We start from the raw sequence: 21,446 nt of genomic DNA on the forward strand, positions 1-21,446 counted from the left end.
TTTTGCTACTCTTGCCCTCATTCCAACCATTCCCTTTCAAGTCATCCTTTTTAAGTGTCATTGCAAAGTGGGCCTCTGGTTTTTATTGCATACTAATGTGCAGCTATCCCCAGTTAAAATAATAACAATAACAACAACAATAACAACGAACTACTAGAAAGAGCATCCTGGAATGCAACACATGAGATAAAGTTTGTACTTTTCTTTGGATTCAGGTTTAATTTCTCTTAACATGGAAAAAGAATCTGAGCACTAGAAATCACATCAGAATTGGTTAGGTTCTGAGGATTAAGAAAGGCACACTATTAATACTTTGGTTCTGTGCCACTCTTCACTTCACATCCTTAACATAAAGTCACAAGAAGATTTTTCAGAATGCCGTAAGTTTTATTTTATTAATCTTTCTTACAAGTACAATTTTCCATCTATCCATTCTGTAACCGTAGCATGGACACTAAGGAAACATACTTTTTCTCATTATGGAGAATGCATTATTTAAATCCATATAAAGCCGTGAACCCTTCGGAAGTGGGCTGCAGAAGTGGGCGCACGCCCACTTGTGCAAGCAGCAGGAGAGCACACGTGCACATGCTTCATTCGTGTGAGCAGCGGGCACGCATGCCTGCCACGTATGAAAATGGAGCTCCGCGCATGTGTGCATGCTTATCAGCTGCTTGCACAGAACCATCGTTTCTGCCCCCCGCCGGTCAGCAAAGCCAGAAAGGTTGGGGAACTCTGATAGAAAGGAAGGAATTCAAAATTAATTTCAAGGTTATCTATTTTGTAGCAAACCACATAGCAATAGCAGTTAGACTTATATACCACTTCATAGGGCTTTCAGCCCTCTCTAAGCGGTTTACAGAGTCAGCATATTGCCCCCAACAATCTGGGTCCTCATTTTACCCACCTCGGAAGGATGGAAGGCTGAGTCAACCCTGAGCCGGTGAGATTTGAACCGCCGAACTGCAGCTTAGCAGTCAGCTGAAGTGGCTGAAGTACTGCACTCTAACCACTGCGCCACCTCGGCTCTTCCCGAACATGAATAGATAGGCATTTAGACTGTATTTTTAAATTTTTCTATAAAAAATATTCAGCAAGATTTCATGTAGATAGATGCTTCTGGTCAAGTACTCTTCCTAATGTTGATATGATTTTTATATATCAAATTTGGTAAATAATCTACAGATTACTTACCAAAGAGAAACAAAAAATAACTATAAGAGTAATCTGTCCTATCTTCCCTTCTAGAAGTGTCCTTCTAATTGCTAACTGCGCCGAGGTGGCGCAGTGGTTAAATGCAGCACTGCAGGCTACTTCAGCTGACTGCAGTTCTGCAGTTCGGCTGTTCAAATCTCACCGGCTCAGGGTTGACTCAGCCTTCCATCCTTCCGAGGTGGGTAAAATGAGGACCCGGATTGTTGTTGGGGGCAATATGCTGACTCTGTAAACCGCTTAGAGAGGGCTGAAAGCCCTATGAAGCGGTATATAAGTCTAACTGCTATTGCTATTGCTTCAGTTTATTGCAAAATAAAGGAATGGTTTTCTACAAATACTTGCAAGAGTGATGGATATAAAGAGTTTGCATAGAAATTAAAATATTGCTATAACATTATCCAAGAACATCCTCATCTGTGGGAAGTTGATGATTATGATAATAATAATCATTTATTAAATTTGCATGCTGCCCAACTCTTTGGGTGGCTCACAACAGTCAAACAATGAAATGGCAATAAAATCAATAAAACATAAAAAAATAAAGGTAAGAGATGGCAAGTGAAGAAGAGTCTTATTTTGTTCATCCCTGAAGACCTGGGTGAAGAGCCAAGTGTTTAAGGGTATTCTAACAGCATGGTGGGGGTCAACCTCGCTCCAGAGGGCAGATGCTACTACAGAGAAGGTGCACTTCCAGGGTCTCCATAGATGGCAATATTTAATTGAAGGAATCTTCGATTATCTTCAAACCCTGAAGGATCAAATCAGTCAGGCAGATGTTATGGGAGACAGAAAGTCTCTCAAGTAACTTAGCCCTGTACTATGGCCCTTTCTGTAATGTCCACCTTTTTAATGTCTGTATTCCAGTCATCAATTTTCTAATATTAACTCTCCTCTTTGAATTTCTGTTCCATTTCATTGCTCCCAGTCGGTATGAGTTGTGAGTCCATGCCCTTTTGTATTTCAACAGAGTGGGGAATGCTTTAATTATTTATTTACTCCCATTAGTGTTTTCTTTTTTTAAAAAAAACTAGTGATACTTTACAGTACATTTTTTTAAATGGAAAAATGAAAGAGGATTCGTTATTGAAACCCCTCCTTCTACTTGTTATTGTGGGAAAAGAAACTGACAGGTTGATTTAGAAAGGCTATTCATCTGTAATCAAATGGAAGTAATGAAACAGACTGAATTTTCAAAGAGAAAGTAAGAGTACAAATTGAATACAGCATAAGGACAGTGAAATCATACTTTCACCTGTCAATATTGTGCAGTTTATCCCAAAACTTGCAATTGCTATTTATCAAAGAATATCTTCACAGAACAAGAAAATGCTACATAGAAAACATTGGAATGCAATGGACTAACAATTAGCAGAATAACAGAGTTAGCAATAGCAATAGCAATAGCAGTTAGACTTACCGTATATACTCGAGTATAGGCCGACCCGAATATAAGCCGAGGCACCTAATTTTACCACAAAAAACTGGAAAAGTTATTGACTCGAGTATAAGCCTAGGGTGGGAAATGCAGCAGCTACCGGTAAATTTCAAAAATAAAAATAGATACCAATAATGTTTTTGAATATTTATTTCAAAGAAAAACAGTAAACTAGCGGTGTATTCAATGAAATACTTCACTCACCTCATGATGCTGATGTCCCGCTGTGATGATGATGTCCCGTGCAGCCGCGGGAGCGATGTCCCGCCTCCTATGACACACAGCACAGTGATTCCTATCATTGGATCACTGTACCAGAGGAGGTGGGACATCGCTATGTGGCTGCTTGCCATAACAAGGAGGAGGTGGGACATCGTTGCAGAGCGGCAGGAGGGGGAGGATGGGGAATCGTAAGACAGCCCTGGATTACATTAGAACGTGAGGAGGGGGGATGGTGCGGTGCGCGCTGCGCGGCAAACTGACACAGAGGGAGGGGAAACTCACAGGGGCACCGGGCCATTCACGAGTGTCACCCAGCGGCATGGCCCTGCCCCTTTTTCTCCTCCATTTCGGGCAAATTTTTCACTGACTCGAGTATAAGCCGAGGCGGCTTTTTTCAGCCCAAAAAGTGGGCTGAAAAACTAGGCTTATACTTGAGTATATACAGTATATACCGCTTCATAGGGCTTTCAGCCCTCTCTAAGCGGTTTACAGAGTCAGCATATTGCCCCCAACAACAATCCGGGTCCTCATTTTACCCACCTCGGAAGGATGGAAGGCTGAGTCAACCCTGAGCCGGTGAGATTTGAACAGCCGAACTGCAGAACTGCAGTCAGCTGAAGTAGCCTGCAGTGCTGCATTTAACCACTGCGCCACCTTGGCTCTAGAGTTGAAAGATACCTTGGAAGACTTCTAGTACAATCCCTTGCTCAAGCAGGAGACCTCTACCATTTCAGAGAAATGATTGTCCAGACTCTTCTTAAAAATCTCCAGTGATGGAGTACCCATAACTTCTAGAGGCAAGCAATTCCACTGATTGATTGTTCTGACTGTCAGGAAATGTCTCCTTAGTTAGAGGTTGATTCTCTCCTTGATTAGTTTCCATCCATTGCTTCTTGCCCTGCCTTCAGTGCTTCAGTGGTGGGATTCAAATAATTTAACAACCAGTTCTCTGCCCTAATGATTTTTTCCAACAACCAGTTCACCAAACTGCTTAGAAAGTTACCAACCGGTTCTCCCGAAGTGGTGAGAACTGGCTGAATCCCACCACTGCTTCAGATGCTTTGGAGAATAGGTCGACCCTGTCTTCTTTATGGCAGCTCCTAAATATTGGAAGACTGTTATCATGTCACCCCAGTTCTTTGCATTAGACTAGACATATAAAATTGCTGCAACTGTTCTTTGTATGTTTTTGCCTCCAGTCCCCACATCATCTTTGTTGCTTTTCTCTGCATTCTTTCTAGAGTCTTAACATCTTTTTTATACTATGGCAATCAAACCAGAATGCAATATTCCAAGTGTGGTCTTACCAAGGCAGTACTAACACTTCACATGACATTGGTTCTATCCCTCTTTTAATGCAGCTTAGGAGTGCATTGGCTTTTATGATGGCTGCAATACACTGTTGGCTCATATTTAAGTGGTTGTCCACTAGAACTCCTAGATCCCTCTTGCGTTACCACTATTGAGGCACCCTACTACCTGAACATTTCATTTTTCTTGTCTAAATGTAAAACCTTACTTTTCTCAACACTGAATTTCATTATTGTAAGGGGGAATAAAAGATGATTATTTCACCTTGGAACCATTGTGATTTTAGATCACTTCACTTAATCAGCCTGCACTTGTTACATTTTTAGAGTTGCCTAAAATTGTTTTACTTTACAGAAATCGACCGATTTGTTGGGATTCAAGTTCCAGTGACTTTTTCGGATATAAAGTTGTGTTTGCAAATCATGAGCGGGGGTATCCTCATCCCCTTTGTTAGATAGAGCTCTAGACAATTATTGCCTTTGGAAAATAAATAGCAATAGCAGTTAGACTTATATACCGCTTCATAGGGCTTTCAGCCCTCTCTAAGCGGTTTACAGAGTCAGCATATTGCCCCCAACAACAATCCGGGTCCTCATTTTACCCACCTTGGAAGGATGGAAGGCTGAGTCAACCCTGAGCCAGTGAGATTTGAACAGCCGAACTGCAGAACTGCAGTCAGCTGAAGTAGCCTGCAGTGCTGCATTTAACCACTGCGCTACCTCGGCTCTTAATGGTTATAGGTGTGGTTGCTCCTCTGAATTATCCTGGTGCCTGTCCATCAGGAATAATGCCTGTTCTTTATAATCAAGAAAGATAAGCGGGAGCAGTGTAATTTGACACTTTTGCCATCTTCATGGGTGTTGCATCCTGTGAGCAATGCAAATGCATGGGAACTATTGCCTGCAAAGGAGCCTCCTCGGGTTGGCTAAAATAAAAGAATAAAACTTGGAATTTGCTACCAAATTCCGCTCTCTTCAAAAAAAGAGGTGGACTAATATTATTGGAAGTCATGGTGATCAACAGCCATAAGGCTTGATGGTAGTTTGACTGCTTCTAAAGGCCATCTGCTCAGAAACCAGTAAGCTGTCTTGCGCAATTGGTTGCTCATTCTGAGAACAGACTGCTGAACTAGATGGGCCACAAGTCCCATCTAGCAAGGCATGGATGGGCTCTTATAATTGTGGCGGTAGTATCTAACTCATTTGATCTAAGCCCATGATGGCAAAACTATAGCACATGTGCCAGAGGCAGCACGCAGAGCCCTCTCTGTGGGCATGCATGCTATTGCCAGCTGCTCTTCTGGTTTCTGGCGTGCGCTTGCGCACTGGCCAACTGGTCATTGCATGCCCTGGAGTACAGGAAACCCAAAGAAAATTTGGCCAGTATGCATGCACGCACTGGCCACCTGGTCTTCAGGTTTACGGCGCTTTGGTGAGCGCAAAGACCAGCATGCTGGAAACCAGAAGACCAAGTGGCCAGTGCACACATGCCCACAGGCCAGCTGTTCTTCGGGTTTCTGGTGCTCCAGCACATGTGCATGTTCCGGTTTGGGCACTTGGTGCCGAAATGGTTCGCCATCACTGACCTAAGCTAACAAGGACCAGCCTTATTAGTGCTTGGATGGGAAACCTCCAGGAATAGCAGAGCTATAATCTGCACTGAGAAGTCATCCTAGAAGAAGGCAATGGCAATGTCAACCACTTCCATAAGAAGCCACCAGAAATCGAAGTTGTTTGAAAGATTTCATTTTTAAAGCAATTATTATAAAAATATGTATAACAATATTTTAAAGCTGTTTTATTTACTTGAACTCTATAGCGACCCAGCTCATCAGGAGATTCTGGGCAGTATACATCATAAAACCTTTAAAAACAATTAAAACAAAATAAATAAGCCTAGGCCCTTGGTCTATAAAAGTTTAATATTCTATTGCAATCTTAACTTTAATGCCTTCCACATATATTGAGAGTTTCATGAATACTAAGGCAGTTGTCTGGCATGACACACAGCTTTCATTAGCAGACACTGTAAGAAAGAAAATTATACGATAAAGCAATGCAAATACATTTCCAACTGGGGGACTGACTTAGCCTTTCTGGAGTTCTTTTTGTGTACAGGTAGTCCTTGATTTACAACCTCAGTTGGGACTGGTCCTTCTGTTACTAAGCTAGGCAGTTGTTAAGCGAATTGTGCCTGACCTTTTTGCCATTGTCTTTAAGTGAAATATTGCAGTTGTTAAATGAAGTGTGTGGTCATTAAGTGAATCTGGCTTCCCCGCAATCATTTTGCTTGTTGGGAGCCAGCTGGAAAGGTTGCAAATAGCAATCACAAGATCTCAGAATATTAAAACCATCCTCATCTAATTGCACCCATTCCTGGACCAGGACGCCCTACTCATCATCATCAATGACCTTGTAACCTCCCACTTAGATTATTTAACACACTCTACATAAGGCTGCCCTTGACAAAATATTTGGAACCTTCAACAGGTGCAAAATGTGGCTGCAGATGTAATAAATGACATTGCCTACACAGCACATGTAACACCACTGCTCCATGAGCTGCACTGGTTGCCAGTATGCTAAGGAACTGTCTATTCCCAAGTGTTTCTATCCATCCAACTCAATCCAGTAAATTGGGCATGATAATGAGTGTCAGCTGTAGAACTAGAAGAAACTGTAGCCCATGCCTTATGGAATATTCTCCCCTTGGAGAATATTCCAATGGCCCCAATCCCATTGGCCTCTTTCAAAGCTTTAAACTCTTTAGGTACCCAGGTACTCAGAATTTGTTAAGTACCCCATTACTTGGCTTTACTATTAATTGAAAATCACCGCTGCTGTTTATACTTATTTTGTTGATGTAGTTTTTAAATGTTTGAATTGATTTATAATTTTAGAATCACAAGCCTCCCAAGAATCACTTGGCTGAGTTTGGAGGCTCTAGAAATCAAATACATAAATAAATCCATGCCAGTTGCAAAGGGCCCAAATTTTGATCATGTGACTCTGGGGACAATGCAACAGTTGTAAGTGTGAGGTCTGGTCATGCCACTTTTTTCTGCACTGTTGTAACTTGGATTGGTCACTAAATGAATGGTTTTAAGTTGAGGAGCACTCAGTGGTTTCAATAATTTTTAGAACCTCTTCTGTAGGTGTGGCCTGCTTTGTGGGAGTGGCTTGCTGGCCATGTGACCAGGTGGGAGTGGCTTGCCAGCCATGTGACCAGATGGGAGTGGCTTGCCAGCCATGTGACTGGGTGGGTGTGGCCAACTTGTAAAATGTGGTGAAACTCACTTAACAACGTTCTTGCTTAGCAACCAAAATGTTGGCTCAGGAACTCTGGCATTTGAAGCACGCAAGTCTTAAAGCTGCCAAGTTACAAGACACTTGCACCCCTAACCCTTTAGAAAAAAAAGACCCCAGGGGTGTTCAAACTTGACAGCTTTAAGACTTGTGGACTTCAACTCCCAGAATTCCTCCTCTCACTCTTCATCTTGATGATGGGCGGATGGGTGGGGGGAGGGAGCTGGAACCGGTTCTAAACAGCACTTTAGATTTGTGGAACCTCTTCTATAGAAGAGGTTAGAACTGGCAGGAACCCATCCCTGGGAGCACTTATATACAAGTATCTTGCTTTATTTGTAAAACGCTCCTGAAAAGACTGTCTGCAAAAACAGAGCTGGAGGTAAGCGTGGTCATTGCCAGGAAAGTGTTGTCATTGCTCTGTGACTTAAATCAGTGCCTTTTCCTTCACAGTATTGAGCATTCGAGGAGCTCAGGAGGAGGAACCCACAGACCCACAGCTAATGCGGCTGGACAACATGCTCTTAGCAGAAGGGGTAGCTGGCCCTGAGAAAGGAGGGGGCTCAGCAGCGGCGGCGGCGGCAGCAGCAGCCTCAGGGGGTGCCGGCTCAGACAATTCCGTAGAACATTCTGACTACAGAGCAAAACTCTCACAGATTCGGCAGATCTACCACACAGAGCTGGAGAAGTATGAACAGGTATTGGTGACATTTCTTCCTCTGTTACACGGGCCAAGCGATAGTGTTAGTTTGGCCTTATCTATAGCACAATCCTCTGTTCTCCTTTGGCTCAGGGATGGAAGGAGCATTTTTTTTTGACCAAAGGACTTGGCAAGTGTTTTCATTGCATCTGCTGCTTCAGCTGAAGGGTGAATACATGAAATAGCCACATGCTATTTTAGTGCATGTAGAAAAATAGCACACAAGTAAAATCATATAGGCTGAACCCATCTGCTGAGATGCTAATTATTTAATATATGAGACATTATTGTGTTCATGGGAAACATTCCAATAGGCAAGCCTCCATCCTCTCCCCCAGTTCAAATGATGCAGTTCAGAAAAAGCTGTGCTGTTTGTTACTGTATTCAACAATATAGAGCTTATAAATTTTATAAATTTTCAGACACCTGAATTTTGCCCTGAATGTAGATTCTGTTTTCTTCAACAACTGTGTTTTGTTACTCAAACTTAGGATTATTATATGACAATATTGAGGCCTTGTTCTGTATGTTTCCATCATATATCTGGAAGGTGTGTGTGTGTGTGTGTGTGTGTGTGTGAGAGAGAGAGAGAGAGGGAGGGAGGGAGGGAGGGAGGGAGGGAGAGAGAGAGAGAGAGAACGTATGAGAATGAAATAAATTCAGATGCACATGTCCCATCTCTTTCTTCTGTCATAGAATTCATGAGGCCTAAAGGAGGGTTTTAGGTGGTCTTTCACCTAGGCACAAACAAAGCCACACATCAGATAGATATGCAAATCTGATTTATATTTGTATGTCCCAATATTTGAAACATTGTCCAGGGCTTGGGTAAACAGACCCTAGTCTATATGCAGTCCCTGAGACTTCGGTATGCATCCAAAAGCTTTTCCACTGACATTTGACAGCAAAGTTTTAGCAACAGGTCACTTAAAAAAAGCCTATGATCTAAGATGATATGCAATTTAAAACTTGTGGAAGAACTTTGCATAAAACTTTGAGTACTTGAGAGACCGCCTTCTGCCGATTACCTCCCTCCGACCGATAAGATCGCACAGACTGGGCCTCCTCCGAATTCCATCCGCCAGTCAATGTCGACTGGCGACTACATGGAGGAGAGCCTTTTCTGTTGCAGCTCCGACCCTGTGGAACGACCTCCCCGTCGAGATACGCACCCTCACTACCGTCCAGGCCTTCCGCGCAGCCCTCAAGACCTGGCTATCCCAACAGGCCTGGGGATAAGCCTCTAATTTGCCCCACCCGAGTGTTGAATGTTGAATGCAAGTTGTGTTTTTATTATTTTATTTTGCTCACATATTGTTTATTTTGAATTTCACCCCCTCCCTAATGATTGTAAGCCGCCCTGAGTCCCCTTAGGGAAAAGGGCGGCCTATAAATCCTAATAAAATACTAAAAAATACTAAATACTAAATTGAACTTTACAGATGTTTTGCAATGCTTCTAACTTTTGTTATGCATTCAATTGCATCCTTGGCTACACAATAATTGAATGGGTCTTAAAACTGAGATTTAAGGGGGGAAAAACAAAAGTCTAAATTATATATTAGAGTACACTGTATGCATTTTTTTCCCTTGAAGATCCCATGGAAGCTTATTATGGATAAATCAGAATGTGTGTTTAATATACATTCATGTATGCAATTAGTTCAATGTTTATATCTGTTTTCTTCCCTCGTTCCCCTCTCACTTTACCTGTCCCCGTCTTTAATATCGTACAATGTTAATAATTGTTTGAGACTGTGGGGCAGAAGAGTAGAAAGGTTTGAGGGAGCAAAGAAATGTGCCCTGCATCCTTAGAGCTGCAACATGCCGCCTTAGCATGATTTCATAGTCCCAAGGGTTCTTCATGCTCTTTCTCCTGTGTCTCAGGCATGTAATGAGTTCACGACCCACGTGATGAATCTGCTGCGGGAACAGAGCAGGACTCGGCCTATCTCCCCCAAAGAGATAGAGAGGATGGTCAGCATCATCCACCGCAAGTTCAGCTCAATCCAGATGCAACTCAAACAGAGCACATGTGAAGCTGTCATGATCCTGCGCTCTCGGTTTCTTGATGCACGGTGAGCTTTAAACCAGACCTATATCCTTGCCTCTTTGTCTATGACAATTAGGAATCATTTCCAAGATAGAGAACTGACTGTCCTCATAGACTGCATGTTAGCGTCAAAATAATTAATGGGGAGGGGAGGGGGGAATGATCTAGTAAACACTTGCTTGGGCTAGAGACTTTTAATTTTAAAATTATTTATTTAATTTAGAACAATAACAATAATTTTGATTAGTACTTTGGTAGAATAGCATCAAAAATTTCTAGTTTATTACACATCAACAGCCGAGGTGGCGCAGTGGTTAAATGCAGCACTGCAGGCTACTTCAGCTGACTGCAGTTCTGCAGTTCGGCTGTTCAAATCTCACCGGCTCAGGGTTGACTCAGCCTTCCATCCTTCCGAGGTGGGTAAAATGAGGACCCGGATTGTTGTTGGGGGCAATATGCTGACTCTGTAAACCGCTTAGAGAGGGCTGAAAGCCCTATGAAGCGGTATATAAGTCTAACTGCTATTGCTATTGCTATTATATAAGCTATGAATAGCAGTAGACTTATATACCGCTTCATAGGCCTTTCAGGCCTCTCTAAGCGGTTTACAGAGAGTCAGCATATTGCCCCCAACAATCTGGGTCCTCATTTTACCCACCTCGGAAGGATGGAAGGCTGAGTCAACCCTGAGCCGGTGAGATTTGAACCGCTGACCTGCTGATCTAGCAGTAGCCTGCAGTGCTGCATTTAACCACTGCGCCACCTTGGCTCTATGAAGACTTGTAACTGCCTATAGAATAAATAGATCCTACAGAACAACAATTAACCATCCTTTTTCTTCAACCTATGAGCTAAAGAGTGTAATGGCTCATGTAGTTAAGATTAAGATTTAGTTTATTTGTATGCCGCCCTTCTCCGGGAGGGACTCAGGGTGGCGAACAACTCAAAAGGGGAAAAGGGGATACAAACACAATACACGTAATTAAAATACACAAGAGTCATACAGCCATACAAGTCGAGAGGGGAGGGGAACTCATCAACCCCAGGCCTGCCAGCACAGCCAGGTTTTGACGGCTTTCCGGAAGGCCTGGAGAGAGGTGAGGGTCCAAATCTCCGCAGGGAGTTCATTCCAAAGGGCCGGAGCTGCTACAGAGAAGGCCCTCCCCCGGGTGGTAGCCAGATGGCATTGGCTGGTAGACGCAACCCGGAGGAGGCCGACCCTGTGCGATCTAACGGGTCTATGGGAGGTAATTGGCAGCAGGCGGTCTCTCAAGTTAGGATGCTGGGTTGGAGATTAGCAAGACTACGTTCAAGAACCGAGTTCTGCTGCATGGCAGGGCGAGCTCATTCACTCCAGTTACTTTATGGGGACGTGAAAGGAGCACACACACACACACCTGGGCATAAACTGGGCATTTGTAATCTCATCAGTTAATCCTTTCAGTCTGGAAGCATCTTAAACAGTGCCTCCAACACAAACAGGTTGGAAGCATATAAACTTTACCTGATAGTTTTCGGAGTAGAACTGCTGAGGAAATCTTTACTTTGCAGTTTTTCAGGGAATAAATCACCAACAGTCCTCGACCTACAACTGATCACTTAGCAACTGTTTGAAGTTATGATAAACCCTGCCCCCCCCCCCCCCAAAAAAATCTACTTATGACCTGGTTCCAGAGTTCTGATCAGTGGTGGGATTCAAGTAATTTAACAACCGAACTGGTTGTTCCTGGTGACTGGTTGGGTGGATGTGGCTGGGTGGATCATGTGACTGAGTGGGCAGGGCCAACTCAACGTCACTCATCGCAAGGTGGGGTGGCGTAGGCGGGCCAATGCTGCAGAGACAGGGTGATTTGCTATGTACCATTCCAAACCCCTTCCCTCCCCTCTCTTGGGCTGACAAAATAAAAACCCATCTAAAGATTGGGACTGCCTGCCAAGCACATGCTGGCAAAAGGGGTTCCACCACAAAACCGCGCTCGACTAAACCGCGTCCGACTAAACCGCGTTGCTGACGTCATCAACAGGGCGACAACAGCACGGAGACAGAAGCACGCTGTAAACCCTAAACCTAAAATTAACCCCTAAACCTAACCCCCTAAACCTAATCCTAAACCTAACCCTAACCCTAACCCTAACCCTTAACCTAACCCTAAACCTAACCCTAACCCTTAACCTAACCCTAAACCTAACCCTAAACCTAACCCTAAACCTAACCCTTACCTTAAGTTGAATCGGCTTGCTTTCAAAGCGCTATTTAAAGCGCCCTTCTTTCTCCGCGCTGGCTGTTGTCGCCCTGTTGATGATGTCAGCGACGCTGTTTAGTCGGGCGCGGTTTAGTTGAGCGCGGATTTGACGGGTCACGGGCAAAAGGAGGCTGGAGGCAGGGAAAGAAGGACTGATGGAAATGCCCTGTTTTCCATCTCCATTGGACTGTCTGTGCTGTGCTGGATCGGGATGGGGAGGTGGGGGTGGGGGGAAGCAAAAAGCCCACTCAGTCTATACTCACCAGCACGATGGAGAATCTCTCTTCCACCTCTCCGGTTCAGGCATTGGGAGTTTGAGGGGTAGATTGTGCGCCCAGAAGTCCATCTGCTGCTGCTCCAAGCCCAGCTCTGGCTGCAGAGGCCACCAGCAGACTTGTTAAGGCATGAAATATGCTGCTGCTAAGCTCCTGGGTTCAAGTGACAGCAAGGAACCCAGGAGCTTAGCAGCAGCATATTGCATGCTTTTCACTCCAAGCAGCCCGGGCTGGAAAACTTATGGCTGGGGCAGATCATATTTCATGCCTTAACAAGCCCACTGGTGGCCTCTGCAGCCAGAGCTTGGAGCAGCAGCAGACGGATTTCTGGGCACACAAACTACCCCTCAAGCTCCCAATGCCCAAACCGGCGAGCTGGAAGAGAGATTCTCTGTCATGCTGGTGAGTACAGACTGAGTGGGTTTTTTGCTTTTCCCCTCCACCTCCACATCCTGATCCAGCATGGCGCAAACAGCCCAATGGAGGTGGAAAACGGGTCATTTCCATCAGCTCTTCTCTTCCTCCCCCCCCCCAGCCTCCTTTTGCCAGCATGTGCCAGGCAGGCTCAGCAGGCAGTCGCGATCTTTAGTCGCTTTTATTTTGTCAGCCCAAGAGGTGGGGGAGGGAAGGGGCTTGGAATGGTACATAGGAAATTGCCCTGTCTCTGCAGCATCCATTGTTTGCCAGCAGCAGGCAACGAGGAGGCCACCGTGGAGGCAGGCAAGCAGGCTGGGTCACGGGCACCATGGGGAAGGCAGGCAAGCGAGCTGGGCCATGAGGCCAGCAGCGGGGAAGGCAGGCAAGCGAGCTGGGCCATAGGGCCAGCAGCGGGGAAGGCAGGCAAGCGGGCTGGGCCATGGGGCCAGCAGCGGGGAAGACAGGCAAGCGGGCTGGGCCATGGGGCCAGCAGCGGGGAAGACAGGCAAGCGGGCTGGGCCACGGGGCCAGCAGCGGGGAAGACGGGCAAGCGAGCTGGGCCATGGGGCCAGCAGCGGGGAAGATAGGCAAGAAGTCTGGGCCATGGGGAATCATTAATACAAGATGGCAAAGGAGAGAATGGATACATGGTGGGAGGGAGGTGGCCCAATGAACCGATTTAGCCCAAACCTAATATTTTTATTATTTAAGAAATTGATTTTGTCTGAATTCAACTATAGTTTTTCATTAAATAATAAGTCAACCAATTTAACTGAGGAAAAATAAAACAGGGTGGGTTACAACTTTACAAACCATATTTTAACTCTATGCAAGGAGCAGAATTAGATATCTGAAGAGTAATCTATTGGTATCATCTTTTGCTCTCCGAAAGGACAAACAAAAAGTGCTTTACCAGGAAAAAAAAGTATCAGAAAACAGCTAATGAGGTTTGTGGTATAAGTAGCAAGAAGATACCAAGTATGTTAGTGTTTGCCCCAGAAAGTAAAAGCCAGAAAAGAAGATGACATATCTGATCATCGGTCTGTTTGTAGGAGCTAAGAAGGAATCTCATGGCTCTGAACTTACCTTTTAAAAATAATGCTCTGTAATCACTGATACTGATTATCCTTCATGTTTTGTGCCCAGGCGGAAGAGAAGAAATTTCAACAAGCAGGCTACAGAAATTCTCAATGAGTATTTCTATTCTCATCTCAGCAACCCTTATCCCAGTGAGGAAGCCAAAGAGGAACTAGCCAAGAAATGTGGCATCACAGTCTCACAGGTAAGAAACCTGGATGCTCTTCTATAGGGTGGCCATCATCCATCCTTCCATCTACCTTTCCATTCCTTAAGGCAGAAAGGCTACAAGAAGGTGCTTGCATGAATTCATTAATGAATCCTGGGCAAAGTACTTAGGGAAAACAGTGGACAGGGACAAAAATAGATAGTTTGCTTAAAAACATGAAACTAGATGTTTTTAGAAGTTTGATTTTATTTGGAAATAGAGTTTTACAGGACTGTTTTCATTCACTTGTAAAAAAAATAATGTTCATGTAGCGACTATGCAAATATTTTATTTTCATGAGTAGATTGTATAATATTAAAATGGAAACTGAGATCATATTGTTTGCATCAAGGCCATTATTTTCCAACTGCATTTTGTGCTGTCCTTTGATTTCTTGGAAGCTTAACTGGAATTCCTAAAGATAAGTATTGTATTTATTTGTATTTGTATTTATTACAAATAAATACAAATACAAATTTGTATTGTATGTCGCCCTATTCCCGAGAGACTCAGGGCGGCTCACAATAAAAAGGGAGGGGACACAAAAAATAAAAATAAAGCAACAGTTTAAAATTCTACAACAGCCATACCACGAATGGGGCTGGATGATTCAACAGCCCCAGGCCTGCCGGAACAGCCAGGTCTTAACTGCTTTGCGGAAGGCCAGGAGGGTAGTAAGGGACCGGATCTCCACGGGGAGATCGTTCCAGAGGGCCGGAGCAGCCACAGAGAAGGCCCTCCCCCGAGGAGTTGCCAGCCGACATTGGCCGGCAGATGGAATTTGGAGGAGGCCTAGTCTGTGGGATCTAATAGGTCTTTGGGAGGTAATTGGCAGGAGGCGGTCTCTCAAGTACCCAGGTCCGATACCATGTAGGGCTTTAAAAGTAACGACTAGCACCTTGAAGCATGTCCGGAGACCAATAGGCAGCCAGTGCAGCTCGCGGAGGATAGGTGTGACGTGGGTGTACCTAGGTGCACCCACAATCGCTCGGGCGGCTGCATTCTGGACTAACTGAAGTCTTCGAACACTCTTCAAGGGCAGCCCCATGTAGAGTGCGTTACAGTAATGATAGACAAACCAAAATGCAAAGTAGAGCAACTAAAATGATAAGGGGACTGCAGGAAAAATCATACAGGGAGGAAGGGGTTGACTTATTCAGTAATAAGGAGGGCAGGAGAGGAAACAATGGGTGGAAGCTCATTAAAGAGATATCCTACCTGGAACTTAGGAGAAATTCCTTGACGGAACATTTAACCAATGGAACAGTTTTCCTTCCAAAGTTCAGGGTGCTCCATTACCGAAGGTTTCGCCTGGGATGATATAAAGTCTCTTGTCGTGGGTAGGGGATTGGACCTCTGAGGTCCCTTCCAGCCTTATGATTCTATGATTCTTTACAACATTTGTTTGCAACTACTAAGTATTTTCACCTTCAACATACGGGAGAGGAGTATCCTTGGATAATATTCTTTCTGCATAGGAAACATTAGATTAATCAGATGCATGTGAATTGAACATTTGTCCAATAAAATTTGTTAGCAGTGTTTGAGGAATTTTAAGGCAAACCTCTCTGCTGATGGTAGGAAATCTGAAAAACAGTGTATTTCAATTACTATTAAGGCCACATAGCAATTGGGTATTGAGAGCAGAGCTAGATTATCAAAATAATTTCTATTATTCCAAACAATACACAGAGTACTTTGTCTCCAGTTACTGTTCAGTGTATAACAATTATTTCTGAGCTTGCGCAGACTTTCCAAATTCTTATGCTTATTAAAGTCAGTTTGACGGACTATCTAGACCAGTGTTTCTCAACCTTGAGTCCTGTGGACTTCAACTCCCAGAATTCCCCAGCCAGCACAGCTGTGCTGGCTGGGGAATTCTGGGAGTTGAAGTCCACAGGACTTAAAGTCGCCAAGGTTGAGAAACACTGATCTAGACATCTGTATGATGCACCACTCTAGCCAGCTCAGCTGTTACTCACATTCTGGTGAGAATTTCTGTTTGCCCCACCATTCCTAGTGGCTATGAAGAATGGTTCATCGTTTTTTGTTGAAATCAACGCTATTCACAACTTTGCCAACTTTGCAACAAAGCCTTTATTTTGATATGAAAAATGCTGAGAAGATTTACAAAGCAAAAACTATAATTATTTTACCAATATCATATAATTTGCTAATGCAGACACAAATGGGAAGCCTGCAGAACTAAAACCTGCCAAAAATGACCTGTTCTGATTTGTTAATACCTTTCAAATGACCGTCAGAGGGTAAATTTCTGCCTTTTAATGCTGTAGGCTAAGATTTTTGATAAGGCTTTGCATGGCACCCTGATTATGCCTAGAATTGTTTTCCAGTACAGTTTCCTTGGAGATACAGTCATATCTTTTGAGAGAAGTCCAACAAGAGAACCTGGTTCTGATTAAATTACTGCTTTATTATGGTTTGAAGCTTACAGAAGGCAGGTTTGTGATATTATCTTTTATTATTATACTAGATATATTTATGACTATAAAAGATAATATTAAAATTAGGGTCTTGTCAGCAGAATTTGGTTGGTTTGACTAGTTGTAGTGAAACTAGCCAAAGTGTACAAACTAATTAGTTGTACACTTTTATTGTAAGGAATCAAGAGAGGACCCGGATTGTGTGGGCGATAAGCTGACTCTGTAAACCGCTTAGAGAGGGCTGAAAGCCCTATGAAGCGGTATATAAGTCTAACTGCTATAGATGGTGCCTTAGCAAAGAATTGAAACATTATGAAAATGGACAAGGCCTTTTCTGTAGTATTCTGCCTTCCTGAGGGTTTTTCCCCCCCCCAATACTGCTGGGTAAACACAGCATATTCATGCACTGTTCTTTAGCAAAGTGGGGAAAGTTTACTTACTAGCATTCTAGTATGAGCCGAAGTGGCACAGTGGTTAAATGCAGCACTGCAGGCTACTTCAGCTGACTGCAGTTCTGCAGTTCGGCGGTTCAAATCTCACTGGCTCAGGGTTGACTCAGCCTTCCATCCTTCCGAGGTGGGTAAAATGAGGACCCGGATTGTTGTTGGAGGCGATATGCTGACACTGTAAACCGCTTAGAGAGGGCTGAAAGCCCTATGAAGCGGTATATAAGTCTAACTGCTATTGCTATTGCTATTGCTATTCTACACAAACCTGTATTTATTATACACTCATAGGCAGGCATGTGTATTACAAGAGAGGGCTTTATGTATGTTTCCAGCATTCAGATTACAGCAAGAAGTCCTAATATAAAAAGAAACTGTTGTAGTAATTGTGTGGAAGCTAAATGGATAACCAGATATTATTATAAATCCTAATGGCTTGCATTAAAGAGATTTCAATAAAAAGATAAATGCATTTGGATCAAGACTCTGCATACCTTTTCAAACATCTGTGAGTTTCTTCCTTAATTAGCACAATTATTTCCCAAAACCCTCTCAGACAAAAAAGGCAACAAAAATTGTTTCAAAAAAATAAATATGGGATTCTGGTTATGTAAATAATGTAATACAGGTAGTTCTTGACTTATGACCACACTTGAGCTAAGCAAGGCAGTTTTTAAATGAATCATGCCCCATTTTACAATTTTTGTAATAGTTGTTATGTGAATCACTACAGTTTTTAAGTTAATCATGCAGTTGTTCAATGAATCTGGTTTTCCCCATTGACTTTGCTTGTCAGAAGCTCCCTAGGAAATGACAGTCCCAGGATTCTAGGATGCTGCAACCATCATAAACGCATGCTAGTTGCTAAATACTCATAGGTTGTTCCTGTGACTGTGGAGATGCTGCAACAATCATAAGTGTAAGAACTGGTCATATGTCACTCTTTTCAGTGCCATTGTAACTCTGAATGGTCATTAAATTAATGATTGTAAGTTGAGGACTACAATACTCAGACATTATCATGAGGAAGAACTTGGAAATTAAAGATGTAATGGGTTGATCTTGAGTTCAACATTCACAACCTTGTTAGATCTAGCAGGAGAATATACACAAAAAGATTACTGTGCCAGAATCTATGCACAAGTATAAGATTTCAAACAATTCAAAGAGAACACAAGGTCCAGTAGATAGAATTCCATATTATTAAATAATTAATAGCCTCATCCTAAATTGTGAAAAGAAACTTTAAAGAGATTTTTTGGCATGTAACTAAAATTGTTTAAATGAGAGATTACCCATAAAAAAAACCAAAATACAGTGGAGATGCTTCACTGCCATATTTTTTTTAAAAAAAAATGTTCCAGCTCATGTGATAGTTTAACTAATCCTTTATGATTAAACCTTTTTTTTCCTTACAAGGTTTAGATTAGCCAAGTTTATAGGTAGTGTCATGACTTAACTATTTGGTGATTCCTTTACAATTATAGGATTTAAACGTATCAAAGTCGCTGTAATCTAATTAATAGAAGAACATAGACTTAAATATTTCTGTACTCATGTATTTATGATATTTGAAAATAATTGAAACAAACTTTCTTTCAATAGAATTACATACTTCTTGTGTTTCTTGCTGCTCTTCTTTCTCATCCTCTTTTCTCTTGATGTGGTTTGTTAATCATTTCACTTAGATCCAACTGTAATTTGAATCTAATTATGTTTTACAAGTAACATTCTTCAATCCTCCATCAAATTCATTCTTTTTTTTAAGATACCAAAACAAAGGGATCAGTTGCTTTTATTAACCCAGGATTAAGTTAGCAGCTCCAGGAACTCTGATCTCACCATAGAATTATGAGTGGAGTTGACATTTGTTTTCTGATCTTTCCAGATGTTCAGATCTGGATCTCTTCTTAAGCTTTACATGAACTTATTAATGGTTTTAGCAATCAGATTATATCATTCTTTTATTATTTCATGTCAGGTCCTGTTGTAATCAGGATACTATATGAACACTTGAATAGTTCACACTAGTTATAGTATGAAACAGATTTCCATGTACGTACCTCACTTTTTTGTATGTGCTTTATTCAAAACAATATATATATATATGTATATGTATATATGTATGTGTGTGTGTGGGTGTGTGTATTTGTGCTGATAAATAAATAAAGGGAGACTTTATTTATCAGCACAAATACACACAAATGTAACAAAGGCAACAATAAAAATATTGGGTTTCTGTCTGGATGGTCTCTTATGACGAGCCGATGGACAGAGAATGGAAGCAGTAAACTTCCTCCCATATTTGGGCATACCAGGGGTTGTGACTATATAGATAGATAGATAGATAGATAGATAGATAGATAGATAGATAGATAGATAGATAGATAGATAGATAGATAGATAGATAGATAGATAGATAGATAGATAGATAGATAGATAGATAGATAGATAGATAGAGATAGATAGATAGATAGATATAGATATATACATACATATACATACATATACATACATATACATACATATACATACATACATACATACATACAAACATACATACATACATACATATGTATAAATATATGTTGCATTTGTGCTGATAAATAAATAAAGGGAGACTAGTATAGATCTATTTCAAGCTATTTAGCTCTCATCAGCTAGCCATACCCTTACTGGGATTAGAACCTGTGCTGTATTGCATTTTAGGCAGATGTGTTAACCACTAAGATAGCCAGAGAATGGAAGCAGTAAACCTCCTCCCATATTTGGGCATACCAGGTGCTTTGACATAACAATCATTTTCTTGGCTCAACTGATAAGGGTGTAACCCGTCAAAACCGCGGTCCACTAAAGCGCGCCCGATCAAAGTGCGTACGTGACGTCATCAGCAGCGCGACAAATAAAATTAAAAATAAATTAAATTAAAATTAAAGTAAAATTAAAGCAAGCCGATTCACGTAAAGGTAAGGGTTAGGTTTAGGGTTACGGTTAGGGTTAGGTTAAGGGTTAGGGTTAGGGTTAGGGTTACGTTAAGCGTTAGGGTTAGGTTTAGGGTTAGGTTAAGAGTTAGCGTTAGGTTTAGCATTAGGTTAAGGATTAGGTTTAGGGTTAGGTTTAGGGTTAGGTTAAGGGTTAGGCTTAGGGTTAGGTTTAGGGTTAGGTTTGGGGGGGTTAGGTTTAGATTTACGTGTTAATTTTAAGTTTACCGCTCACAGCGTGCTGTTTTCGTCGCGCTGTGATGACGTCACGTACGCGCTTTTGTCGAGCGTGCTTTAGTCTACCCCGGTTTTGTGGTGGAACCGATATGGGAGGAGAGCTTGTGGCTTAGAGGTTAATGTAACTGCCTAATATGTAAAATATGTAAAAACAGCCCAGGTTTGTATCCCAGTAAGCTTGAAATAGATCTATACTTGTCTCCCTTCATTTATTTATCAGCACAAATGCAACACACACAAACACATGCGCGCACACACATACATACATACATACATACATACATACATACATACTGTGTGTATATACACCTACATACATACATACATACATACATAAATACACACACACACACACACACACACACACATACATACAGTATCTTAGTTTTAAAGAAGCCTCATGCTCCTGGGGATCTCCTGTATCTTATATTTTGGTTTCTGAGGATAATTTTTCTCACATTTGACGGTAGTATCAGTATTTTTGTACCACAATAGCATAAACTGAGGATACATAGTTGAGCATCAACCTCTTTCAAAAGTTATTTGAAATAACAAAACTTACCAGTTTTCTTCAATGTTATTGTCCTTTGTTGAGTCTATCATGGTGAGATACTATAGCAGCAGTCTCTTAGGTTATGCTAGCCAAGGTATTTAGACCTCCCTGCATTTCATAACCATGAAATTATCTCACTTGACCCAACTTTAAATAAAACATGTGAATGGAATTTTTCCCCATCCTTCTTTTCAGAATACAGCAACGTTGCTGACTGGTGGAAAACTTACATTGCTAAAGTCCTGAAAAAGTTTGCTTTATATGAGTTGTTAAAATCTTTTTCATGTCATTAATACTGATAATTTCTGGAAAGAGATCACTGAC

General features: G+C 42.1%; 1 protein-coding gene across 3 annotated transcripts in view; it reads left to right on the forward strand.

The window, feature by feature from the left end:
* Positions 1-21,446, forward strand: part of PBX1 (PBX homeobox 1) — a 304,350-nt gene that overhangs the window by 239,231 nt on the left and 43,673 nt on the right. For all 3 annotated transcript variants that reach the window (XM_014075009.2, XM_014075011.2, XM_014075010.2), the window contains exons 3-5: positions 7,942-8,186; positions 10,076-10,266; positions 14,323-14,458. In XM_014075009.2, coding sequence (XP_013930484.1) covers positions 7,942-8,186; positions 10,076-10,266; positions 14,323-14,458 — 572 coding nt within the window. The remainder of the gene's footprint in view (positions 1-7,941; positions 8,187-10,075; positions 10,267-14,322; positions 14,459-21,446) is intronic.

This window comes from Thamnophis sirtalis, unplaced genomic scaffold, assembly GCF_051295495.1.
Source record: "Thamnophis sirtalis isolate CommonGarterSnake01/CBP01778 unplaced genomic scaffold, rThaSir2_p1.2 scaffold_12, whole genome shotgun sequence".
In the NCBI taxonomy this organism is placed as follows: domain Eukaryota; kingdom Metazoa; phylum Chordata; class Lepidosauria; order Squamata; family Natricidae; genus Thamnophis; species Thamnophis sirtalis.